This window comes from Maylandia zebra, linkage group LG17 (genome assembly GCF_041146795.1).
Source record: "Maylandia zebra isolate NMK-2024a linkage group LG17, Mzebra_GT3a, whole genome shotgun sequence".
Lineage (NCBI taxonomy): Eukaryota > Metazoa > Chordata > Actinopteri > Cichliformes > Cichlidae > Maylandia > Maylandia zebra.
Genome location: NC_135183.1, coordinates 34,078,953 through 34,106,500, shown reverse-complemented (window position 1 = coordinate 34,106,500; position 27,548 = coordinate 34,078,953). Strand labels below are relative to the sequence as shown.

At 42.0% G+C, this 27,548-nt stretch overlaps 2 protein-coding genes across 4 annotated transcripts in view; both read left to right on the top strand.

Annotated features, from left to right (window-relative positions):
* The first annotated feature begins 3,153 nt into the window (after window positions 1-3,153).
* On the top strand, window positions 3,154-10,078 carry tmem209 (transmembrane protein 209). The gene is made up of 15 exons (XM_014409615.3): window positions 3,154-3,222; window positions 3,522-3,682; window positions 3,773-3,831; window positions 4,322-4,453; window positions 4,609-4,838; window positions 4,928-5,132; window positions 6,804-6,979; window positions 7,106-7,177; window positions 7,277-7,373; window positions 7,510-7,635; window positions 7,809-7,906; window positions 8,238-8,352; window positions 8,485-8,582; window positions 9,000-9,073; window positions 9,279-10,078. Exons 2-15 carry the CDS (start codon window positions 3,543-3,545, stop codon window positions 9,331-9,333), a joined length of 1,677 nt encoding a protein of 558 aa, XP_014265101.2. The 5' UTR covers window positions 3,154-3,222; window positions 3,522-3,542; the 3' UTR covers window positions 9,334-10,078.
* Window positions 10,079-10,931: 853 nt separating this feature from the next.
* ahcyl2b (adenosylhomocysteinase like 2b) overlaps window positions 10,932-27,548 on the top strand; it is a 50,159-nt gene continuing 33,542 nt past the window's right edge. Inside the window, exon 1 of one of the 3 annotated variants that reach the window (XM_012921754.3) lies at window positions 10,932-11,348. In XM_012921754.3, the coding sequence (XP_012777208.1) occupies window positions 11,013-11,348 (336 nt within the window). In that variant the 5' untranslated portion in view covers window positions 10,932-11,012. Of the gene's footprint in view, window positions 11,349-12,511; window positions 12,703-27,548 lie in introns of those variants that run through there. The other 2 variants (XM_004560820.3, XM_076875900.1) reach the window with 2 other exon arrangements.

Below are 27,548 nucleotides of genomic sequence, written 5' to 3'. Positions count from 1 at the left end.
TACTATGTAAGTAAAGGTAAAATATTGTATTTATTTTTCCATCACATTTACAGATGGACAAAAGTTAAAGCACAATCACCACATATGGCCTTTAGACATCACAGGAAAATCCAGGTCCTGTAGTCCACTACATTTTATACGTGTAGTAGGATATGTGCACTGTAGGTTCTGTATGTACAGTTTGTGATATAAAACTGTAGAATTCTAGATTAATAGATTCATTTCTAATCTGAAGTCCAATAGAAAATCAATTCTCAGATGAAACTCAGCAAACAACCAGGAAAACTACAGAAAAAGCACCAAAACTAGAAGCAAAACTACAACAATACTCTGACTAGTACTTCTACACTGTCTGTGTTTAGTCAACATGGAGATAAGCACCAACTCAACAGGCGAGGTAAGATTTTCTGAATATCAGAGACTGTTTTCTTAAAGTGTTTAGGACAGTCCAGTATTCTTTGATTGGTTCATCTTATCTCTGTACAAATGCAATTGTGTGATTGGATCAAAAGATAAAGTTTCCAGGGAGGGTCAGGATGAAAGAAGGGTGGGATGAGTTTTAATGACCCATACTGGTAGCCTCATGCTGAGCCTGATGGCCATTAGATCTACCTACACTCTAACAAAGGGGTGGGGAACTCCAGGTCTCAAGGACCGGTATCCTGTAGGTTTTATTTGTCCTTGATCCAACACACCTGATTTAAATGGCTAAATTACCTCCTCAACATATCTTGAAGTTCTCCACGGGCCTGGTAATAAACTAATCCTTTGATTCAGGTGTGCTGACCTCGGATGAGATCCAAAACCTGCAGGACACTGGCCCTTGAGGCCTGGAGTTCTCGAACCGCTGATCTAACAGTTTGCATGAGTTTGTGAATAGTATACAGTTCTTGTTGAGAATAATTCATCTTAATGTTAAGTGACTGTCTTTAGTGAATCAAAACATGTTTATTTTGCATGTGTTGCATGTGTATTTCTTTGTCTTTTAGTCACTTGAACAAGTGCAGCCTGATTTTGCATCCCAGCATGATGGACATGCTCCCCAACAGCATGCTGCAAACCCTGCACCAAGCCCTTCTGGATAGTCAGGAGCTGGATGCAGAAAATGCTGCTCTGAGGCAGCAGCTCACCCAGTGTAAGGAAGAAAGACAGATGCTGGTTGAGAACCAGAAAGAAATCAAATTTTATGAAGAGGAGAGGAAGAGAACAAAGAAAGAAATGGAGATTAACCTCAGGTCCCGGAAGCAAACACTGCACCACCAGCAAACCATCTTGATTATTTGTATTTTACCACAGATGAACATTTTCATACAGCAAATGTTTTGTACTTCATCAAAGTTAAACTACAAGCCCCGAAGTAGTTCGACTTATGAACGTGTATGACCTTTTTGATTTGATACAGAATTTTACTGCCAGATATTGGCTGGAATAAATCCTGAACAAGAACACCCAGAGAGCACACCCAGGAGCCAAATTTAGCGAGCATTTGTGGCTTGTATAAGCTGAAAAACTTGAGATTTTAAGATATGTTCACACACTGTGTAATTTTGTTATGGTGTCAATGTGATGTTGTAGGTTGTCATATTGAAAAAGGTCTAGGTCTAGTATATTGTTGTAATGTTTGAGGATGCTCCATAAAAAAAACTTGTGGTGGAAATATAAAGTCTTTGCTAATTTTCATATTTGGTGTGATCTTCAAACCAAATCTGAAAATGATATATTGAAAACCTTAAATGCCAGACCACCTCCTCTACACACACACACACACACACACACACACACACACACACACACACACACACACACACACACCGTTTTCTCCAGATTCAGCTTCAGCTCACAGGCTGCTGCCTTGATTATTTCCTGTTACATTTTAGGATTAAAGCTTAAAGTCATCTTTTCCCCTTTACTGCTTTCAAGGTGATTTCCAGGTGACCAAGAAATAAGGTACCAAACCATGATGCCCCCTCCACCATAGTTCACACTGAGGATTTGTTGGCTTTCTTTCCTCAAAATACAGCTTTTATTTTATTTTTTCTGTTAACTTTTTTTTATTTGTATTTATCTATTTTCCATGTTGTTTGTATATGCTCTTGAATTTTGAAAATTTGTTCAGTTTGTGTTTGATCTTGAGGCAAATGAGGCATGATTCACAAATATCAGTCTTTCTTAAACAGCAGACTATTAGTAAAGTGATGCTAAGAACATCTGATCCTAGGGGGAGTTTTTGAGAAGTCTGCATCGTGAACAATTAATCTGCCGCTCCCTTTAGGATCATCACAGTGAATCATCTATCTCCATCTCACCATGTTTTTTGTATCCCTTCAGTTACACCAACCTCTCTGCATGTCCTGCTTCACTACATCCAGGAATCTTCTCGCCGTTTTTTCTCTTTTTCTTCTATTTGACAGCTCCATATTTAACACCCATTGTACAGTATATCCACTGTCCCTCCTTCGCACAAACATTTTCTGCCCTGCGTCTCTCACTCTGTCTCTTAACCGCTCATCCCTAGCTGTCCCTCTGATGTAGGGTAGACCAGGGTTGGTTGTCACACTTTTTACTCCTGCATGAATTGTTGATCACTGAAACATTTTAACATGACAGTATATGGTATGGGACTGATTGTCCCTATAGTTATTAATGGGGTTTCAAGCCTTTTGTAAACCTTCCCTTTCCTTTGGATGAGGTTTTTACACTCATCCACCTTCACCACCTCTGCTCCTTGCAGTTTCACTCTTACACCTGTCTCCCTCTCGTTCAAGATATTAAATACAAATAGAATAACTTTATAACTAATAGCTTCTGTTATTAGTTAATTCGGGTTGTGTTTGTCTTTTTGTGATTATGTGTCTGTCAAAATTAGACCTTAGTTTAAGCCATTAATACCTTATTTCAACTCTACGTGAATGAAAATGGTAAAACAAGATGGGCAACGCCCCCAGTTGGCCATATTAATATCACATGTTTCAATATTTATGACCTGAAACAAACTGTGACCTTCTAAGATTAAAGCGCAATCTACTACTTTAGTCTTACAGAAAATGAACAAATAATTAATTGTGTCTGCATTAATATATATAAGAATATAATAATATTTTATTTTTACTATTGAAATTTGAGCAGCTTTGATGCGTATATAGAAGGTACCGGAAGTGCACCCTACAACTTCCGGTGAAATACAAATCATGGAGCGCCGCATTTGTCATTCACTTTAGCGTGGTATGAATTTCTTAAATTCCCTGTGCTTTGTGTTTGTTTTGTGGTTGTATTAATGTTTGGTTCAAATGTTGTTACTTTTAACAATGAGAAGGGGCGCATAAAGTGTAACCAAGCCTCTAACTTAGAACTGTTTTAACTTGTAAGCTAGCTAACTTTAGCTAGCCCTTCCTGTTAGTATGCCGGGCTAACTAAACTATGCTATGGTACCCGTAGTCGCGAGCCAAGTACAGCTATTACTGTCACGCGGTTTTATTCCTTGCCGAGCCAGAGAACAGTTATTTCTTTATGCTTTCCCTCAGCCTGATCAGTGGGATAAAACCATGTTCACTCCGCCGAAGGAGGGGATGCCCAGCATGATAGACAGGGCGCTGAGGATGAGGAGGGAGGAGCAGGCTCGTCAGGTGGTCCTTGCCTGGGCTGTTCTAAACGTATCTCTTGCTGGCATGATTTACACTGAAATGTAAGTTACATACCTCAATGTTAAATAATGCTGTGTGCTTGGCGGTGTGGTTATGTACCCGTCTGGTTTTACTTTTTACTTTTCTATCAGGTCAGGCAAGCTGCTGAGCCGATACTACAACATTACCTACTGGCCTATCTGGTACATCGGTGAGGCTCCTCTACACTACTGCACAAACAGCAACCCAGACCTAATATACCGTATTAGGCTACGTATCAGAATTGTGTTTTGTTTCTCTGTTCAGAATAAGTCCTATTTATTCTCAGCTGTGCTTAAAGTAACATTTACAGTGTAGAAAAGTCTTAACTCATGCTTCACTTCATGTTTTGCTTCCAAGCAAACAGACTTTCTTGTAGGGTTATAATGTGTTCTTCTTATAGTTGTCCTGACTTTCTGAAATTCTTTCAGAGTTTTTCTTTGGACATTGGCTGCTTTTACAACAACTTTAAATTGTAACTTGAGAGACTTGTTTTTCATGCTGTATTTCCATTCGTTTGCACATGAGAGGAATTTTGCACGATACCATATATAATGCTGAAAAGACTCATGCCAGGAATACAGGGAAATGGCTTTTAATTTGCCACCTGCATGTTCATGCTCTGCTACAGTCTTTTATTTAGTTTTTTTCTTCTTTTACAGAACTGGTGCTTGCCTCCCTTTTTAGCCTCAATGCTCTTTTTGACTTCTGGAAGTATTTCAAATACACAATGGCTCCGTCCACAATTGCTGTAAGCCCTGAGCAGCATCACCTTCTGGGTCTGAGAAACACAAGTGAGGCGCAAATTTATGGTTTATATTTTTCCACACCTTTTATCCAGTTCTTGCTATGTTCAAGATCCTTTGTGGCAAGTAAAGTAGCAGAAAGGAAGCCCCATCCGATCTTTAGATGAACATATGAGCCAGAGTTGGGGTTTTTTGTTTTGCAGGTATTCAGGCATCTCCGCCCCAAAAGCCAGAAAAGAAGGAAGCTCCGGCTCCAGCCCAGTCATCTCCTTTGCAGGGCCAGAGCGTGCTCAGCTTTAGTCCCTCTCATACAGCTTCCAGCAGCCCCAAGTTCTCCCCCAGCTGTGTTCCTGGATATAGCCCCACACTCAGCAACCCATCCCCAACAAACAGTGCAGGAGGCCCCTTTTCCCCTTCTGTGTCCTTTGGAAAGGTACTTTTAACCAGGAGTGACATGAGTACACGAGAAAAAAAGAAAACTGAACTCCATTTCCTTTCCATTAACGATTCTCCTTGTTTCAGGTGCTGAACTACAGTCCACCCTCTGGCTCCTCTCCTTATCCCACTACTATTGGGTCAGCAGAAGGCTCCAGCTTGAGGGCTCGTTACCGCACACCTCCCTCAGTGTTTAACTCCCCTGGAAGCAAGGAGGACTACATGGAGGATCTAAAAAGTCTGGAGAGGTTCCTGCGAACAGAGGAGGAAAGGAGTCATCGGAGCCAGCTTGGTAGGTAGCTAAAGTAGAGTAGATCACAGAGGAAATTGTAGGTTTCATTCACGATTTTTAAAGCATGAATGAATGAATACAATTAGGCAGTTGGGTTTATGCTAACAAGCAAGGTTTGAACTACAGCCTTGAAGGATAGTGCCTCTCTTGGACATTGTACAGATCCAAGAGTGGAAAATCCTTATTATTTGAAACTAGAGCTGGGCGATATGAGATTTTTTCATATCACGATATGTTTTTTTCATTTCAGGCGATAACTATATCTATCACGATATAAGCCAAATAACTATATTTGTAAGATTTAAATGTGCTGTTGCTCACAAGTAAAATGTGAAATAATCAGCAGCTTGTTTTTATTTAAATATTTATTTCCCATAATAAGTTCAACAGGGTAGATGTACTTAAGGAACATGAGACTTTTTCAGATAAATAAAGGCAAATATTGCAAACTACACAAAAGGCAGCCGCTAAAGCGTTTAAGTTTCAAAATGAACAAACGAAACAGACTACTAAATTGTCAATTCCACTTGGAAACAAAATATTAATTCTAAAAATAAATCTTAGTTTGTTTTACAGAAGAACAGACAAAACTGACTAACTTTTGTCAATATCAAATAAACTGAGAACTAAAAGGAAATTCTCAATCTCTCCTTGTTGTATAGCTTAGCTTTTCAAACACTTTTAACAGTTACTTTAGTCTGACAAAAGCCGAATGACGAATTAGCGCTTCCAGTCAGAGACTGAGGCTACGCCCACACGTACACGGGTATTTTTGAAAACTGAGATTTTCCGTTTTCGTTTTAAAAAATAATCCCGTCCACACATAAAGGCAGAAATGAAGGAAAACGCTGCTATGAACATGCCAAAGCAGCAGGTGGCGCTAGATTCCTAACCGTGCCGAAATGTTGGCCAATCAGAAGTCTAGAAGCCTCGGTGGGAAAAAGGAAACAAAGCTGGGGCATAGAAGCAGAACCGAGTCGTATGTGTGGAGGGACAGTAACTGTGTGTATATGTAAGCATTTAAACACTGCAGAGAGTAGAATTAACAGTATTGTAGAAATTCATTTCACCGAAACAATAACGTGGCGCACAGTGTGACGCATGCTCCAGTTTATTGTATTTCCAGACTTGCTTTCGGCACAATTTACAGTGCGCGCTACTCTATTTTTTGTCAGACTTGAAATAGCCGAAATACCTTCACACTACGGAACTTCTATGGCTCTTCCGTTCGACAATCTCTCCGGCATTGGAACCATCATCTGTTTTCTCTTCGGTCACGCTCGGTTGATTTTTCTAGTCGGCACACTCATTTCCTCCATTACGCGCTGGCTGCTTCCCAAACAAACACACGTGCGGCTTGGCACTTGTGCTGTACGTAACAAGTCACGCGACGTGACGCTGCAGCTGTGATTGGTTCGGCTCTGCGCTACTTAATTTGGATTGGCTGACCTTTTTTTTTTTTTTTTTTTTTTTTTTTTAAGAGGACAAGAGCGGCGAGGTCTATCGCGATAGCTTAATTTCTCTATCGAGTAAAAGTTATATCGCGATACATATCGTTATCGTTCTATCGCCCAGCTCTATTTGAAACTTTGGCTATAGTTAGCATGAGTATCCCCCATTCTAACATAGTAGGTCACTTCTGATGTCATGATGGCATCATTCCCTGTGTAGGAAGTCCAGAGTCTGTGTCTCCAAGTCACAGTCCTACGTTTTGGAACTACAACCGTTCGGTGGGAGATTATGCGCAGAGCCTGAGGAAGTTCCTTTACCAGCCTGCATGCCGCTCTCAGGCGCCTTCTGCCCACAAGGATGAGACGGACCTGGGCTCCAAACAGGCTGCAGAGGAGGTCTGTGTGTCAGTATTTGTTTTTTGGGCGGGGTTTATCAGTTGAAAGATTAGCCTTTTTTTGTCTCTTCTTTAAACTATAGTTGGCTCTTTTGAAAATGTTTTCTATCTCCTTTCTGATACGTAGGTGTGGGCGAGAATCACAACCAGTCGCCCGGTTTTGGATCGCATTGATGGCTGGACAGCCAAGCTTAGAAATGTGAGTAGGGCTTCACTTATATCTATATATTTAATGAATTCCAGGTGTCCAGAAATATTTGATCTGAATTTTAAAAAATAATTTTATGTGTGTCTGCAGTGGATCAGTGATACTATCTTGGTCCCCTTGGTCAAAGAAATAGACTCAGTTAATAGCTTGCTCAGGAGAATGGGCTGCCCAGAGCTCCAGATAGGAGGTAAACTTCTAAAATCTGCTATTGACTGATGAGTAGTAAGGAGTTGCCTCAAAATATTTCCAAATCAATTGAAATTGACACTCTGTAGGCACTGTTATGCCAGCTACTTTACCTTTTCACTTTTTTTCTCCACCAGAGGCCAGCATAAGCAGTCTGAAACAGGCAGCAGTGACCAAAGCCTCCTCCATCCCTACTTTGAACTCTATTGTCCAATACTTGGATATCACACCCAACCAGGAGTATCTAGTGGACCGGATAAAGGGTGCGTATAATATTAAAGCATATAGGCATTAATTGATATATATAAAAAGTCCTGTATACCTGCATCAAACTAAATAAAATGTGTTATTTTCAGCCATGAAAAATGAACACTGTGGACCTGTGATTGGACTTCACTGCATATGTGCTGTGTGTTTTATTTCTTCTTTGTGTCAGAGCTGGCTCACAGCGGTTGTATGAGCTCCTTTCGCTGGAACGGTGGTGGTGACCTGAAGAACAGGAAATGGGATACAGACCTTCCTACTGACTGTGCTGTGAGTGTACATGACCACACCCAGCGATATCCACACAGACATAATGAGCAGCAATTATTTATTTATTATGTGCATTTAATAAATGTCACATGTGAGTATACTCAAAATGTGTTTAAATTGCTCCAGTGTTCAGTTCTCATCATATAAATGATTTTTTAATGCTTCTAAAGGACAAGGATGGGGTGTGAATGAGCTAAAAAGTAAATGTCAGTAGCAAAGGTTGGAATAATTACCGTAATTGTTCTACTCGTCAGATCAAAGCGACCTTGCTCTTTTACTGCACACGCTGTGGCTCAGTTGTGTCACAATAACTACGTGTCTGTCTCCTCAGATCCTCATGCATGTGTTTTGCACATACCTGGACTCCAGGCTGCCTCCGCACCCAAAGTACCCAGATGGGAAGACTTTCACTTCTCAACATTTTAGCCACACCCCGGACAAACCTGGTGAGCACAACATTAGATAGGATTTGAAGAATAGTACTTAAAGACTTAAGATGGCCACTGTTTGATCCTCCTTGAAATCCAGCATTGCTTTTTTTTTTTTCTTTTGTGTCACCTTTTTGTATTAACTCATAGATGTTACCAAGGAGAACCTCTTCTGCATTCATCAAAGCAGCACCACTCCTCCTCACTACCAGCTCATCTACCAAGGACATGTCTACAGTCTTCCCAAGGTTCTCACTCCTTTTTATTTTCTTCTTTTTTTTTAGGAATGCACCAGTTGTAAAATTGTTGGCCATTTGTAGGCAGTGTTTAAATTAACAATGTAGCCAATAATTTTGCGGTTGTTACATATTCCTCTGTTTTCCCAAGGAAACATTAAAATCTCCTTCATGGAGGATAACTTAAAATACTAATGCCATTATCACATTATCAAATGTTGGGATGCTGAATAAAATGATTTGCAAATCAAAAACCCATGTTTTATTCATAAAAGAATAACTCTTGTTACTTTAAATCCATGGGCCTTCCTCGTCCTAGAGAAAGAGCCAGCATGTAACGGGCGTATCGTTCAGTAACATTTGAGGTTTTCTTGCTTGTTTGTAACACTTTATTGCGCTGATGTGAACCTATGTTGATTTCGGTTACAGGGCAGGAACAACCTGTTCCACACAATCCTCATGTTCCTCTATGTTATTAAGACCAAGGAGTCAGGGATGCTGGGGTGAGTGTTTCTCTTTATTCAAAGCTAGTTGGATTTTAATCTCCAACATGAACAGAGCCATTAGAAAGAATCATGAAATGATTCATTTTCCCGATAGAAATGATGCACTAAAGTTCAGATTTAAGATAGACTTTTATTTATTTTAAGTGACTACTTTGACCTTGTCTTGTGTACTGTGGTTAAATTGTTCTCATATTCTCCTCAGGAGAGTGAATCTGGGCCTCTCAGGTGTGAACATCCTGTGGATATTTGAGGACTGAGGCGTCATCCTCAAATATTAAGTTACAAGGGAACTCCAAGTGGATTTGAGGACATGTGTGTCCCCTTTCTGGTGGACATGAGCAAAAAAAAAAACACAACAGCAAACAAACAGCACACAAGACTTCAGTTAGAGTAGATGCATGTTCTTTGAACATTTTGATGATTGACAGCCTGCTGTGTTTTCATTTGCATTTTTAGAGACATGTTTCTTTTTCACCACAGAGTGCTTATGATACAACAAAGAGCTGTATTTTTTAACAGTGTTTGGAGTTTCTGATTTTTTACTTTAAGAATGTACCCGCATGGCAGCCTTGTAAATAATATACCTCAGATTTATCTGGTGGACAGCAAGGGCTCAGACCCATCAGCTTGAATGTAAATAGCAACTTTTTGTCGCTTTCCCCGCCTGTCCTGTTGTAGTTTAGAATGCAATAATCGGATTATTCCTGGCATGCGCTTGAATTACTGGGGAGGGGAAAAAAAGACCAGTGGATATTGCAGCTATGCTGAAAGCAGTTGTACATATATGTACAGCTGCGGAAATGCTGCACATACATGTACAACAGTTGAACTATGTGTGATGGAGAGATGAAAAGCCTTCAAGTCACCAACGTCTGTTTCTGTGAATATTTCTTTTCCTTAGATTTTATACCACCCTCTACATGTTTGTTTGTTTTCGATAAAGCTGTTTTACAAGTGTCAAACGAGACTTGGAAATTAAATTGAAATATTAATTATAGAAAACACTTGTTTCTTCATTTCCTTGAACTGTACGCAGTGTGCTTGAGATCTGTTTTTTTTGTTTGTTTTTTTAAATATCTTAGGCATCCACTTGGTGGCAGTGCAGCTCCTTATTTGTGATTTGACCTTCGTCTTGTACCCGTCTTATGTACCACCGCATTATGTGATGCAGTATATTGACTAGAGTATTGATAAACACTCTGGTACACACAGAGTGTAATAGCGCAGCCTGCTCTTGCTTACTTTGACAAAACAAGTAAAATGGTAAATGGCCTGTAATTGTATAGCGCTTTACTAGTCCCTAAAGACCCCAAAGCGCTTTACGCATCCAGTCATGCACCCATTCACACACTGGTGATGGCAAGCTACATTGTAGCCACAGCCACCCTGGGGCGCACTGACAGAGGCAAGGCTGCCGAACACTGGCGCAACCGGGCCCTCTGACCACCACCAGTAGTGGATTTTGTACGTTGTAAATATTTTATTTTAGAAAGAAATTTGATTATTTTTCACAAAAAAGATCTAAGTGTGCATTTTATGAGATTGTCTCTTGAAACCGCATTATCTGCAAAGCTCACGTTTGTTATGTAGTTTATTGTCGTCCTCTTTTTATTAAAAACTGCATTTCCCAGAGTGTATTTAACAACCCGGCTATCTCTATTGGGAAATGTGGTCTCAATGTCTATTAGGACTCTCTTTTTAGCTAATTTAAATGTATTATAATAATAAGTAACGATATTGTTCTTTTGCTGCATGTATTGACGTCGAATAAAACGTTACTCATGAACGAATAAGTGGTGTGAGAAGTGTCCTGTGGGCCATTGAGCTACTTAGTGGAACTACAAGAGCCACAATGCATTTGGCCGTCGTGGCTCCTCCGCTCACATCCGCTTGACTCGCTATCGTGCTGGAAAAAGGACTTTGAGAAACTGCAGCGATGTCAGTCCAGGTTGTGGCAGCGAAAATGGCAGAGGTCGAACTCAAAGACGTCCCCACCGGCAAAGACCTGCCGGCTGAATCCCCGGTGACACCCACGTCGGAAGGCAAGAACCTCCCCAGAAACGACCCGCACGAGGCCGGTTCCGCGGCTGCCGTGTCCCCTATCGCGGAGCCTTCCGCGAAAGCCGGGGAAGGAGGCACGGGCTTGCTCACCCCAAACCCGGCGAAGATGCCTCAAGCGTCGTCTATGAAACGCTCGGACCCGCAGCAGAACGGCGGGGAGGCGTTTGTCAACCGGGACGGAACCGTTGCCGAGGCTCCTCGCATGAAAAAGGTAAGACAGGCGGCATTTTTCTCCCCTACACATAAGTGCTTTTGTATATCTCGCTGTTGCTGGACCACCACTGAGGACCTCGCCGCAGCGCGAGCTTGCTGGGAAAGCTGGCATTGTGTGACGATGCTAACAGGCTAGCTGGCACCAAAGCTGAATCGGCGGCGGCCGTTGACGGTTTAAATGATGCTTTTCACTGCTTATAACACAAGGGAAGGAATGTTATTCTTTTTCTCATACCCGTTTTCACTAAGGCTGACATTTAAGTGAAATATTTAGGACTCAGGAGGTGGGCGACAGTATCCAACTGTTCTCACAAGTTGTGCTGATACTGGGTATTTAAAAGCTCTCTCATAGCATGAGGTCCCACATGCTTTTGTAGGTTTGTGTATATTTGTGTCACATTATCTTGAGCATAAACGTGACAAACGCAAAACACAGACCGCTTACATTTTTCGGATATGGTCTTTTCAGTCATAGTTTAATTGTGGCACACATCTTTCTTATTTTTGAAGAAGCTCTGATTATTGACACTTGGGTGTCCTTCTGTGGAACTTCATGACCCTTGCTTGACCTCAGATTATTATGTTAAAACTATTCACAGTTCACTGCCTGTAAAACAGACATGCCGTTTTAGTTTAGTCAAATTTATGCAGGTGTGTGGTCTAACTTGGCTGTAACAGTAGTCAGTGATGTGTAACCCCTGTGACCTGGTTTATAAAAATAAACCTCTTTGAGTCTGTAACACCTATAATTGATACCTTAGGTGGATTTAGGCACTGTTTAGCTGTGGTTGTCTTATCGCTCTGCTCCTTACAAGGTCTTTTTTAGGACAGAAGAAGGGCAACGTTCAAGGAAAGGACTTTTTTTTTATTTGATAAGAAAATGATTGCAAGAGCTTTATTAACAGTTGCATATCCTGTTATCTTTGTAGTGGACTTTATAAGTAGTGGTCAGCTGTTGCACTAATACACATGCCACTTTAGTGTTTTTTTTTTTTTGGCTTCAGAAAGCCTAGAAATTGGGTGAAACCCGGTGAAAGGACAAGTCGGGTGGGATGCACTCCCCACCCACACCCTGTACTACGTCAGTGATCCTATCCTATTAAACCAAACCCCGAAGGAAACCCAGCTTAAAGACCCTTTAGCCAAATGTTTGGTAGTAATGTGAGAGAATGGAGTGCGCAGCACAGAGCAGATGGCTTCAAGTACCTCAGACTGTCAAAGCGAGCCGGCATCTAGAAGAGAATGAGCAGTCGGAAACACCGGGCTTGCAGGGGGAAGCGCAGCCAGAGCTATGGGAAAGCAACAGCCACATCTGTGCTACTGAGGAGGCCAAGTTTGAATGCAGGTGCAAGGTACAGACTGTTGATTAAGGGGAGAAGTAGTTGTGAAAATTTACTTAAAATAGTGCTTTTTTAAAAAAAAATTTATTTGAAAGTAAACATTTTGGTCACACTTGTTAACTCTTTACCAATATTTCCTTCAAATATCAGTGCAGGCACTCTATTAAATATCTGATCATTATATGTTGATCTTTATATCCTGTTGTTATGGCTTAGCTTGTGTGATTAAAATGTATGTCTGTCTTTGAATTTTCATTGCAAGTGTGTTGTCTTGTTTCAAGTTCATGGGATGCAGAGAGTCCAGAAAGCTTGAGTTGAGGATGAACGCCATCCTGAACACTTTTAGGGCTGAAGTCTGCCTGTTATGTAAATTTCTGCAGTGTGTTGGAACTGTATTGGTCTGATCAACTGTTTTTCAGTATTTTTGTTTATTCACAGAAGGTTGCCTGCAGCCTATTTATAGATGAAGTATAGCAGGAGTAATGGTACTGCATTATAGATTTATATGACCACAGCCTGGTCTCGAGCATCTGCTGAACTGTCCTTCCCCAGTTGCAGTAAAAGCTAAGTGAAGCACTGGGGACGATGATGCAAGTACGCAGCCAGGCAGGGCAGTGGTGTTGACTGACTGGCTGGATGGCTGGCTGGCTGGCTTTTAATCCTTGCCTCTATCATGTCACCACATGAGGGGATTAAAAGGCCAGCTTGCTGTTGTAGGTGAGCCCAGATGTAAGCTTTCTGAGTCAGTGATGAGTGTGATTGTAACCCGTCCAGCTTGGCTTGAATATCTCCAGCCTCTGGGAAGTTCTGGGTGAAGGCTCCAGCTGCGGAGTACTTCAAGAAGCGGGCCTAGCTGCTATCACGTTTGCTGTGCGAGACTCGTGTGGCAGGCAGACATTTTTGTAGCTGCATACTTGGTCAGTAGTGTCACCTGCCTGATTTGGCAGGGATTGCACTTCCTAACAGGTTTATGGGAAGCATGCATAGTGATGTTATTACCGTATTTCCCGGACTACAAAGCGCACCTGAATATTAGCCGCACAAGCTAAAATCAGGGGAAAATCCTGTTTTGTACATACATTAGCCGCACCTGACTAAAAGCCGCAGGTGTTTCAATGTTGACTTATCATATGTAAGAGAATATGCACAAAGGGAATTGTCAGGAAAGAGATGGCTGTTTGGAGACACACCCCTTTTATTAATATTTTGAATAACAAGTTATGGGTACATATTTGCATAACTTTTTAGGTATATGTACAAGTAGCGGTAATGGAACGAAACATGTACTGTGCTTCATAAATGAGTAACAAATGTAGTACATAACAATAACCTACAGCACACCAGAAAAATGGATCCGGACTACCTTTTAGGCTCAGGTGCAGTGACACGGCTTTAACAAGAAGAAAAGTCAGTCATTCACCACCATCTTTCTCTTCTTCCTGCGCACTAAAACCACCAAAGTCCTCTTCTCCAGTGTCGGATACGAACAGGCTCAGGATGGCTTCGTCATCCACTCTCAGCTTCTTTCCTTTGTTGTCACTTTCAAAACCAAACAAATCCTCGTTGTCAGTGTCAGTGTCGAACACCATCAGAAGGGCCGTGGCGGTGTCCTCCTCTCCATCATGCAGCAGTCCAGCCCTTCGAAATCCGTTGGTGATCATGGATGTTTTCAAACTTTTCCACGCTGTCAGATTCCACTGGTGGAGTTGAGCATAACTTGCTTTTCGCAAGTTTATCGGCGCTCATCATCCACGTCTCCTGCTGAACGGGTAGCGCTACTTTGAAGTTTGTTTTTCGCGCTACTTGTACAACACTATGTTGCCTGGCGGATGGACATGTGACCAACATGCCACTCTTGAACCCCGATACTGTGTGTCAGATCACATGCCCTTCCGCCAGGCAACGTAGTGCCGTACAACAGCGGAACAAATAAAACAAATAGTCTTACGATATGACAAAAATCATGGACAATCCATAGAAAAGCCGCACTTGACTAAAAGCCGCAGGGTTCAAAGCTTGTGCAAAAAGTAGCGGCTTATAGCCCGACAATTACGGTAAATGATTTCACAGAACAGCAGGATCTACCAGGAACATTCCTCTCTGTTGTAATGTTATATCACCTACTAAGCTGATGTTCCTGGTAGTGCTCACTGGTTAACAGGCTTAGTGACATGTGGCTCAGGACGAAAACAATTTTGAAGGTGGGGTTGTGTTTCACAAGAGTCAAAAATCAGCCCAAGTTGTTGTTGCCACGTGTTGATGGTGCTATAGGTTTCCACTCTAATGCCACTCATTAACTCATTAATTGTAACTATATTTACACCAGCTTGCTCTGTAAAAGGCACTATTGTTGTGATCAGTTTCATGCAGGTGTCAATATGGTGAGATGAAGCAGGGAGCTAGTACGATGTGCTGAAGCCAGCTGAGCTAAAGATTGCGCAGCCTGTTTCCTCATCAGTTCCTTCCATGCTCTCGTGATTGTTCCAAGTCATCTGGTGAAGGATATGAGGTGGCTGCTCTGTGGTTTCTCAGCGTGGCCATCTTCATGCAAGCACATTGATCTTCATCTCCCCGTGACTGTTCTCAGCTACAAAGGCGAATGTGTCACTGTCCTTCCCCTGTGCCCTCTGATTGGTGAGTCACCTCAGCAACTGAGCTGGTCTGTGTGTGGGGGAGTGCCTGCATTGTGGTGATCACATGCACTTCCTAAGGGATAGAAGTTGAATTATGTCCTACCCCTACTTTTGTATTCATCAAATAGATTATAGGAATAAATATATTTATTCAAGTCCCCTCTTCAGATAAACTTGTAGACCCTGACAGATAAAATTTTTTTGAGATAGATATTTAGTTATTTAAATATCTAATATCGGACAATTTTTATTACATTTTTTGAAACGCACAAAAACACAAACAGATTTCCCTAACATTTTGTTGTGCGTGTTATTTATGAGTCACTATTAAGATAACATAACAATGCAGTTTTATTGTCAAAAGTCAAGGGTTACAATATGCTCTGCTCGACTCTGCTGGTTGTATTTGTGGCAGACACACACACACACACACACACACACACACACACACGTGTACATCTTTCTCACATCTATTTTATTACTTAATTTTTATATTTTGACTGCTATAAATACCAGTACCAATATATCGGTAAGGAGCTAATATCGGCCTATACATGGGCCCCACTGATATACTGGCTAGACTCTTGGCTCAGACCTTATTGAGCTCATTGCCAACTCTATTCTTTTTGGACTCTAGTAGAATGAGTCAAAGTTCAAAATAATCCTTATTTATCTTATACTGGGCCATGGTGCAGCACATCAATTTGCCAACCTTCTTCTGATTGGCTCTCCCTCCAAAACAGAAGGTTTGAAAGTAGGGCTGATGTGCTCACAGCTATCTCTCTGACTTCATACTGAGCCGAATGTTGAAACAGAATCTGACCCTTAATATTTAGAGCAGTCTGAAGCCTGTGGTTACTTGAACACACCTTGACCTTATTATCTGAAACTTTGGGCATGTTTAATATGAGCATCTTGAAAGGCGCTTCATAAATACAGTTTTACTTTTTGCTGGCGACTCCTTAAAAGAAAACTGTTATGGTTCCACTTTGACATGAACTATTGAGTCTTGAATTTAATACAAATTAATTGCTATAATTATCTTTTTGTTGGCTAGCACGTCTCTACTACAGATACAGCACAAAGAGCCGTATTTCTACTGTCATTTTTATATCTGTCTAACAACGTGACAGCTTCCCAGCTTCACAAGTGCCTTTAAATGCTGATTTGGAAACTCTATGACAGGACTAAAAAGCTCACAGGAGTTGTGAGGTCCCAGCAAGCTTTAACGCATTGTCAGAGGTCACCGGAGAAGCATTAAGAATGATCGACAGTCCGTGCCCAGACCTTGAACCTCATGGTAGTTTGAAGGCTTGCCTTAGTGGGAAAGTTCCTGGCCCCTTTTTAAGACAGTAGAGTGGACTGTCTTAAAAAGAACAAACCCAGTTGTAAGGAGTGGTGGAGAGGCCCAGGCAGGCCTGCATGGGATCCACTAGTTAATCAGACCTGGGTAGAGCTTTAATGGCTGTAGTAAGTGGTTGGGGTTTTAATGTGTGTGTTTGAGTGCATAGCTTGAATGTAAATGATTGATTAATCAGTTAGTCACTGGTAAGCCTGATTGGTTGTATGTGTATGTAATACTAACTTAAAAGATCAAAGAGCTATATCTGTGGATTACTGTGAAATACTTCCAGGCAAGAGACCAAGTAATATATCTCAAAATAAATGCTTATAGGAACTGAATGGTACTGTTGTGTGATTTGGCAAGTCTGAACTGCCTCTTCCACTCATGGTAGAGGGTGTATATTTGGCCAGCTTTGCCCTCAGTGCACTTAGCTGAGGTTTATCGCTCTTTTTAATGGCCTATGAGTGAAACCCCCGGATTTATCTGATCTTTCTCTGGTGCTCTCACTCTCCTCTTGCTCAAATTACCATGTCACACCACTTTTTATTTTTGCTCCATCTCCCCTCTGGTTCTGCTCAGGCTGTGTGCCTCATGTCAGCCTGCTCAACAATACTTTCCAAACAGTGGATCAGCAGACTTCTTAAAATAACCCCCAAAACAGTCTGAGTTACAAACTACCCACACCGCAGGATACCGCTTCCTCTGTCGTTTTTTATTATTTAGCTTTCACGCCGTGTCTCACTTTCTCACAGTCTTGGTGTTCCCGTACAGCACAAGACCTTTTCCCAGCGCGAATCCCAGCACCACTATGTGTGAGATCATGCCTGCCTAACCATCTTTATCCATGGCACTCGGGCCAAATCAGGAAATGGACTGTTAGTACTTTACACCAGTTACAGTTTCTCTCGCTCCAAGTTGCCAAATAGTTAGCCCTTCATCGCTGTCCAGATTGGTCGTTGTAGCGGCTGCTCTGCTGTAGGGCTGCATGCATGGATGGATAAAATAAGAATCAGAATTTTCACACTGAAAAGGTGGTCACGTGGTCAACATATTTGTTACAATATTCTCAACACTAAATAAAACTAACCAGCAGCCTGGTCATTAAATCCCAGTTGTGCAATTGATAAATAATGGCTGCTTTCATTATGTAATGCATTAAAGTAAAATGCCACAACCAGCTTTATTTATATAGTGTTTTATTCACGTATGAATACACACAACTCTTGCTGTACTTCCATTAACTGTGGACTGGCTGAGAGGTGAAGTCAAGCAAACATTAGACAAAACTGTGAGCTGTAATAAATGTAATAGAATAGAGTGGGCATAATGTAAAAATCTTTATAAACAGTTAGTCCTGAGGTCTTCTCCATACCCACACTCACATACTTGCTTTTGGGAAAAATGATTACAGAATCAACTAATTTGGATTATTGTTTTTCACGAATGTGGCAAAGCTGTCCAGGCTGAGGAACCTAAATGAAGCAACCAGTTGAAAGATGCCTTGCAGCCTCTGAATTTGGGGCAGAGACCAGAAGAAAAAAGAATATGCTCAAGGTGCACTCTTCCCCAGTAAAGTAACAAATTGAACCCTTAACATCTACTAGTTTTTGGCCCTCTAGCAATGCTGAATGGTATTATGTAGTACTGTCATGAAGTAGGTAGTATTACTTTTCTTTGTAATCTAGCAACAGCCATCAACATAGAAGAAATAACTAGGTTCACTACCTAGAGGCATTGTTAAAGATTCAGTGTATCTACAGCCACATAGAAAGAGAATCTGTGAATGCGTTCTTTGTTTCTATTGGCAGTCCCTCAATGGATACCTGTTCTGCGGGCAGTGGCTACACTGCTTGATAGAACTATGCGGTTGTACAGCCAACATTTGGTAGGGACACAGGCTGCTTATGGTCTTATGGGTAAAAGATGGTTTTGTGGTGGTTGTGTGGACAGCTTTGCAGACCATCGTTTACGCGTTGTAGGTGTTTATGATCAGCGGTGGCCGGATCACAAACTGTGTGATACTTTAGCTTGTGCCGTTGGTCCTTCAGCCAGCTGCGGGGAAGGGCAACCTAATAACATATAAAGAGCTGAAGCAAAATCAAGCATAAGCTTCTGGGTTTATTTGTGCAATTTGCTAACATACTTCCTCTTTGTTGTAAAGTAAATCTGGTTTGGCACAGGAAAATTCCAGCCTATTGTGAGGCTGGTGGTAGCACAAAAATACAAATTATAGGCCAACAATCCAAATGCTGTCGGTGTCTCTGGTTATTATAAAGAATAAACACAATAGATAAACACAATGGATGTCTAATGTTTCTTTAATGGAAAGGGGAACTAATTGGCAAGTGAAAACTAAACAAATTGCAGCACTTAAAGTTCCTGAATGGGACAGCACTCTCTGCCAAGTTTGAAACTTCCCACCATCTTACAGGCACAAAAGTTTGCCCACCTGTATAAGAGAGCCATTCAGCTGTGCCTGTATGTGATGCAGTGCCTGCTGGTGAAATGGCAGTATTTTGCACCCTGGGATGAGAACACATTATCAGGGTAGACTGTCTGTGACATTTTAGCACAGTGGTTATACAGGGTTACCTTGGCATTAAGGGTGTGCAGCTGTCAGATTGGGGAGGGAAAAAAGAATCACTGATCGCTTGCATTTTACCTCCCAGTCTCCTGCTGTTCTTACAGCACACATTCATTTCTAAATTAGGTTGCACCTACATGTATCACCTTCCACTGGCACATGATGCTGACTTTACTGGCCTTGACATCTAGTGCTCAGTAGATGGGATCTGAACGCCTGTCGTGGACAATTCATGAAGGTTTTCCCCTTTTCTTGCCTGTGGGTCTGGTTTGAGACTGGCACTTTAAGAGTCTTTGCATCCCTCCTAATGAGTGTACCACCCACACATACACATCTGCAACTCCCCAGTTGAAACTCATTTCCTGCCTTGTCATCCCAGCTTGGTATCACTGAGCATGTACAGCTGATTGAGTTACACATCTTTCCATCAATAGGCTTTTTACAAGCCTCAGATCCTTGGCACAGAGGAGTGAACATAATGAAGGGAAAAGAAGAGCACTCACTTTTCCTGGAACCCATGTTCATAAACAACCAGCATAGTGTGAAATTTTAAACCCCTTACTTTAGTTACTGTTGAACCAGCGAGGGAGCCCAGGCTTTTTGTTTGTGTGTGTGTGTGTGTATGTGCGACCTCCAGCCTACAATGCTGAGTACACATGAGAATCTGTGGACATTAACAGACAAGTCGCCAAGCATGAGAAGAAAATGGTGTTGGGCTGTGCTTGTTTCAATTTCCCCATACGATATAAATTATGCAAGGTTCTTGTGGCTCTGGAAAACAGAAATCTGTAATATTGTCGACTATGTAAACGTTCTTACTTATGGTTCTAACTTTAACACTGCAGTCAGTCACATACAAGTAAAACTGTAACAGAACAAACACCATGTTAGACACTTTGTAACACCTATAATTGTATGTTTTCAAAATTACACCACAGGGGCATGCTGGATAATGTTGGCTAGACAAAAACAACCTGTTAGGAGCTGAGAGAGGCTTCATCACTAAATTTGGGAGCTTTCTATGCTGTATGATTTAGTTAGTTTTAAAGAGAAGGGGGGGGAGGCAAACTAACAATATAAACATTGAATCCAAGAGTCTGTTTTTGTTATTTAGTGTTTTTATTTTGTTATTTTTATTTTAATTCTGTTATAAGAAGCAGTAGTATAAGGAACTGTAGTGGTTTAAAAAAAAATGTCCGAGTCACCTGTCGTTTCTTGATATATTATTGCAAGAAAGCCAGACTTTCTTGTCACCTTAAAGAGATATTGAGCAATTGTTCTTTGTTTGCACATTAGCTACTTTTTCGCTGAGTTTCAGATGACAATTCTCATTGGAATTTTTTTGTCTGTCTTTAAGCCACTTAACACTGACCCATGAATCATTCAAGCATAAAAAAGGAACCTAACTCAAGGGATGAACCATTGTTGTCTACACATAACTGACAAAACACTTCACTTGTTCCAGTTCTTTAACTGAAAATACCAAAGATGAAAACGTTTGACAGGCATAAAGTAGTATTTTGCACCAACAAGGTGGTTCCCAAAAAGCTGTTGTTCAAAAACTTGGCGTATCTTGCCATGGAGGGCAGAACTATCTGAGATCTGGTCATTTAGTTGATCAAGCTGCTCTTTATTGAATGCTCGTCAGAAATGGTCTTAGCTGAAGGGTGTCTGTGAACAAGCCATTTTTAATGAAGGGAAACTGAGAAAAGACACAAAGGTATACCAAATTACCCTGGAACTGGACTGAAAATCAGTGGCAGCAGTTCTTGTGGAGTGATGAATCCAGATTTTTGAACGTTTTGGTTCAAATCATCATTAATATGTACAGCAGAGATCAGGAAAGTGGTATAACAGCGAATGTCTATAGATGCTTGATTTTTCACCATGACAGTGATTCCAAACAAACTGTCTATGCTGGGTAGAAAAATGTACCATCAGTGATGGATTGGCCTCAGCAAAGCCCAGACCTCACCATTATTGAAGCAGCGTGGGATCTTAGAAGAAAGCTTTCTAAGAGAGTTCAGGCTGTGCCGAAGAACCCAGGCATGCTTAAAGACATGAAACCACTACTTCCCTTTAATTTTCTGTTGATTCTGTGAAAATATTGTTATTTTGCTGATCATACAGTAATATCAAAATGAAAATCTCCTTTTGTTACAGCACTAATTTAAACTAACAAAAACAAAATAAGTAGTGTACATTTCTGGTTGCACCTCCCAGCAATACAGCGAATGCTCTGTGCTTGAGCATTGCAAGTGAACAAAGGAACAACATTGTGCTCAAAAAGTGCTGCCTCACAAAAGGCCTTCACAAAGCCTGAAATGAGCCCCTACACACCCATCTGTCTATCCAGCTTCCTATTAGTTAGACAAAACCACCAACTCTTGGCAGAGAGAGACAATGGCTGCTAAAGCTTGAATCACCTTGGAGCTGGATAATGGATGTATAAATCCACTTCTAGATGTACACTTTATTACATTTGAGCTAAGGAAATTTCATTGATATGAGCAGAAGTAATGTTCTTTACTTAGTTAAGTCAGGCACATCATGTAAAGATGGTATTGCTAACAAACTGCTGTTTGAATAGTACTGTTTGAACAGACAGCCCTCTTCACAGTTGTGTTTTAGTATTTGATTTGTGGTCTTTTAGCAATCATTGACTAAAATGGCAAAACTCCAGGGTGTAAAACCCAAACAATAAGCTGAATGATGCTAAAATGTTACCTATAGCTCGGGGAAACTAGAGTCATATGATAATTATTTGCATAGGCGATATATGTGGAAAAAACCTCCTTCTTAGAGTAGCTTTAAACACCAGCTTTCCTCATATTTCATGTTGTTTGCTGCTGTGCAGGTTTTGTTGTTAGTCGGATTAATTTATAAAGACAAATCCAGCCTAATAACCAATGAAGAAATTGCTCCACAATCCTAATTAAACATAGATCATTGACCCCCATAATGGGTTTATTCAAAAATAGAGCAGCACCACCCCCTACTGTGTGCTTTTGATGTAATTATACCTTCCCCACAGGGAGCTGCTGCTATTTTTAGCATTTCAAAAAGAGGGAAGACAAAACACAAACACACATTTCCAGAGACAAATCACTTAATTTTTTAGATTTGTTGTGGCATATTCTAAAAGTGTGTGGTGTTGCTTTCAAGCTCGTGGAAAAAATTATTATATATAATTACTTAATTGATTTTTGGTTAATGTTAAATTATGTTTCTTTCTAATGGTGGCATTTATCGACCCTGCAGTGGCTTAAAAAAAGTAGACTGGAGATGGATCTGTATAAAGGCAGCAGATACAGGTTGCTCTTCAATTTGCTAAAAAGGCCACAGACACAGTTTTGATGCATCACTTAGTCATCATTTGTCGATTGTCGCGGTTTGTTTTCTCTCAGATGTGAGAGCCACATAGTCAGAGTAGAAACAATTGATTATTAAATGAGCTGATCAATAGTAATATTGATGGCTTGGTCATCTCTGTGAATGGAGGTTATTTGACCACAGCCATTGAATGGGAGTGTGAAGCCTTTGGGCACCAAACCGTGCCCTAGTTTGATTGACGTAGTGGGGGGAAAAAAAAGACCCTGTTACACAACTGAATTTTGGGACTGTGCATGTGAGATAGATAAAGACTATAATTAGACTCCGTGAGATTTTCTAATAATAGAAAATCTTTTCTATTTAATGCCACAATGCCTCAATACAGTATTTCTTCTCTTAATTAGATATGATTTGAATTTGCCTGTTTTTAATTAACAAAGTCTAACAGTTTTTGTTTTTTTTTTTGTTTCTTTTTTTTTTTTAAATCAGAATATTTTGCTTTGTCAGTTTGGGCTGAAGACTCAAAAGTTTATCAGTAATGTTTCTGGTGGTCACTGCAAGTAAAATGTGGCATTTAAAATCAGCGACACAGCAAAACGTTTCTTAAAGGGGAGTGCTCTGTGTAGATGGCCCTGCATACTTTCCATAGTTTTATAGCAGCACTGGGATCATTTCAGGCAGTTGCAGTGAGAGAGAGGCATTCAAAAGGAAGTAGGCTCATTCAGTAATCCTCCCCTTATTATTATTATTATTATTATTATTATTATTTGTTTTTATGTTATTTAATTTTATTTTTTAAGATTTGAATTCTGATTCTCATGCACAGTTTGTAGGCAATAGGAAAAAAACTTTTTTTTTCATTCTTTCATTTTTTTCATGTCATGTTGGACTTGGACAGCAAACCCGAGCTTTCCACTGCCTGACAGCAATTTCTGCAAAGCTTGTTTAGCCAAAATGTGAATTTCAGTCTATGCAGACGGCAAAAGGTGTGTGTGATATATATATATATATTTTTTAAATGATTTATCAGTCAATTGCTGTATTATCGCAAACGGATTGCTTGCAAAATTGCCAACTTAATCCCATTCAATTGCAGAGTGATAGCAGACAGACTCCATCTTATGGCAGCATTTATGACATTTAGTGACAGTGTTGGTATGTTATAAATATAATGTTATATCATTAGATAAAACATAGATGAAATGTATTGATAACACTTAACTTTGAGGACATAATAATTATTCCTTTTTCTTTTTTAAAACTAAGAAACTTGGATTGCTTTAATACAGAACATCCCCTGTCAGTGATATGAGTACTGTCTAACTGCTGCTGCAGATCCACAGCAAACAAAACGTTCTCCCAAACAGTGCTGTAATGATATAATTCTTGTGGTAATCCTGGGGTGTCAGTTGATATGTGGGAATATTTGGAGAGTTGCAGAATAAGTTTTCCATTGTTATACAGCTACAAGTTGGTTCACACAGGTGATGTTTGTCCCTCATTTCTCCAAAGTGATTGGACAGCTAGGTCATAGGTCAGTGTCTGTCTAGTCAAAGGACATTTCTCCCCTCTTTAGGACCTGGGGGGGGGGGGGGGTGAAAGCTTGCAACAGAAAAGACACACAGTGCTTCATTGCACTGTTGGTGCGTGTAGCTTATCTACCAATGAGGCATTGTCATTAGAAACAATTGAATAAGCACTACATGTCCCTCTTAAAGATGCACCCAGACCGAAAATACCCACAGCTCCCTCTACTCTTGTACAGTTTCATCCTGGTGAAAACTTAGAATTACAGTTCAGGTCCATTCAGTTTTGTTTCTGCAGAACCAATTCACAGTATGAGTTGTCTCTGGGTGCTTTTTATTTTAATATTTCCATTTTTGAAATAAAAAGAAAAAGAGCGAGAAGTGAATTGGTCCCCTGATGGAGTCTAGACTCAAACATCTCCTTTTGCAATGGATTAAACTAACATTTCTACAAACATTTGTGTTCATATCAATTTTAATACAACTGATTAACAAATTTAAAAAAAAGGACAACAATTTGCCAAAGTACCAGGTACGTAGCTGCTAGCTGTTCATCTACATAATGCATCTTTACTTTTTTTTTTTTGGGACACAGTATGTGCTGATGCTGCAAATAGGCTTCAGTGAAGAGCTTAAGATGGCTTTCTCTGCTGCTGACGTGGCTGCACAAAGCCTCTACCAACATATACATACTGTGTGTGTGGGCACGTGCTAGCCCATTGGTAATTGCATGTTGTCTCAGTAGCTGCCAAGTGTATGCACGGTAATGGTGGGCGCATGAGTGTGCGTATGTGTGCCTTTTTATTTACAGTCTGAGCACTTGTCTGTGTGTATAAATCAGAGGGGGCATTCTTACATCATAGGCAACCTCAGGGCAGCACACTGTGCTCTGATTCTGAAACATATCCTTATACACACCACCTCACACTAGCTTGCTTCCTTCCTTCATATTTTTTCCTCCTTATTGCTCAGAGCAGTCAGAAATCTACAATTGGGTGAAAGGAAGGTAATAAAACTACCATCTGAATGTTGCAGCAGACATTAGGACAGGGCAGCACGTTTAGTTTTCTTTTTTTCTCCAATTTTGGTTAGCTGCAGCCACTGTTTCATGATCTTAGCCCACAGAATCAGTACCTGGTGTGATCTTCTGCTGCTTCAACATTTTACATGTTTTGCATTCAGAGATTCTCTTCTGCGTACCCTGTTTGCAACGAGTGGTTATTTGACTTACTGTTGCCTATCTGTCAGAAGTCTGGTCATTCTCAAACCTCTTACGCCGAGGCATTTTCTCACAGAGAACTGTTGCTCACTGGACAGACCATTCTCTGTAAACCCTAGAGATGTTTGTGTTGGAAAATCCCAGTAAATCAGTAGTTTCTGAAATACTCAGACCAGTCCATCTGTCACCAGCAATCATGCTATGTTCAAAGTTACTTGAGTAACCTTTCTTCTCCTTTCTGACGCTCAGTTTGAACTTCAGCAGCTCGTCCTGACTGTGTCCACATGCCTAAATACACTACTTACTGCCATGTGATTGACTGATTAGATCTGGACAGGTGCACCTGACTTTGCTTGGTGTGCTGTGCTGTTGTCAGCTAATACTAGCAAGTTTGGCTAGCTAGGTGGACCCTAGGTGTGTCACTACACTGTATGGCAGCATAACACAACGAGAAGCTGTTTGATTTCTGGCCACCTGCTAGTTGATGTGTTGCCTGGTTGGTGTGTTGCCGGGGTTGTGGGCGGGTGGGTGCATGGGGGCCCACCCCTGGAGCAGGGTGCCGCCGGTGCATCGAGCCGCCTGGGGGGCTCTTCAACTGGTGGGGGAGATTGTCACATCTTGCAGGAGCTTTCCTCTCCTCGGGAGCTCTCTCTGCAGGAGGGGGAGATACAGGAGAGGTGGAGGAAGATCTCAGCCTGGGTGTTTATTGTCTTATGTAGTCTGGAAGATGAGTGGATGGTGGGGTGGGTGCAGTTTTCTCTGTGGTGGGGTTGGGTGGACTGTCCCGGGCTCTGTGGGGCCGGGAGGCGCTGCTGCACTGGGCCCCGGTCTGGATGGGCCTGGGCCCCCTTTCCCTGGCGGGTCGCGGAGTATGGGGGTGCCTACTGGGGTCAGCGGGGGAGCTGGCCCCAGGGAGGGGTCACCTGCCCCTCCCTTCCTTCCCTCCCCATCTCCAGCTGCCTCCCTCTTCCCACTCCACCACAACCACCCACACATGCAGGGCCTTGGAGTAGGGGTATGTCACCAGGGTGCAGAGGAGGCTACCCCCCCCCCCCCCCCCCCCCCCCCGTCCCCTTCTGTCTGCCTCAATTTTATCCCACAACTTAGACATTCACATTACTCACACTCTCATTACACATACATATAGGGTCTTGGGGGTGGGCACGATACACGGAATCCAAAGTACCATCAGGGTGTACACCCCACCCCTGGCGTCGTTGCCCACCTCTCAAGGTTAAATACACGTAGACATTGAGGGCTAGCAGGAGGGACCATGCGCTTACCTGCTGCTCTCTGGCAGGTAGCTCCATGCCCTCCTGGGTTTTAAATGCACCTTAGAACACACATGCATCAACATTACAATGAGCGGGTGGAGGGAGGTTTGGAGTCTTCTCTCACCCCCGTTCTCTGCGACCTGCTGGAGCGGGGGGGGCTAGGAGGAGGAGTTGGCCGTCCGACTGCGGTCTGGAGTGTGGGGCCTCCCTGCTGCTGCGGAGTCGGGGCGGTCTGCCTCCCCCCACCGCAGGGAAAAGGGTAACACCACCTGGGTCTGGGTGCAGTTCCCCCTCCAGGGGCAAGGGTACCTAGACCCGGTTTGTAGAGTACGCTTGGGGAGTGTGATCGTGTGTACAGCGTCTCTTTATGTCTGTCTCCACGTTGGTTGAGTGTGGAGTGAGTGCATATGAGAGCATGAGGGTGGGAATGGATGTTTGTATCTGTGTGTGCCTGTATTTCTGTGTCTATATGTCAGGTTGGGTGTCAGGCGCCACCTCTCTGGGGACATCTCAGGCCCTCCAAGGTTTGGAGGCCTATCTCCCCCTACCACCACTTCCCCTGCCGGTGGCGGACTCCCTCAGGTGTCGGTGCATTGGTGGTTCTTTGTGTCCGGGGATGGGCGTCCAGGTACACACCGGCTCACTCCTTGGCGGCCGCTTATCGGGGCCTGGAGCCTGGGGCTCGCTCGGGCCACTTCGGAGGTGGGGTGCCCCCGGCCTCTCGGCCTGGGGCTCGGTCACTCAGGCACGGCTGGCTGCCGGCGGAGCTCACGGGCGCGTCACTGCAACTCCCCCTGGCTTCTGCTCCGCGGCTGCTGAGTGAGCCCTCATCTGGGACTCTCCTCAGCTCTTTCTGGGACAGTGGCGCGGCCTCTGTTGGTCTTCCTTGGTCTCTTGTGTTCTGGGTGCCTCTGGATGTCTGGAGTTTTGATCTCCTCCATACC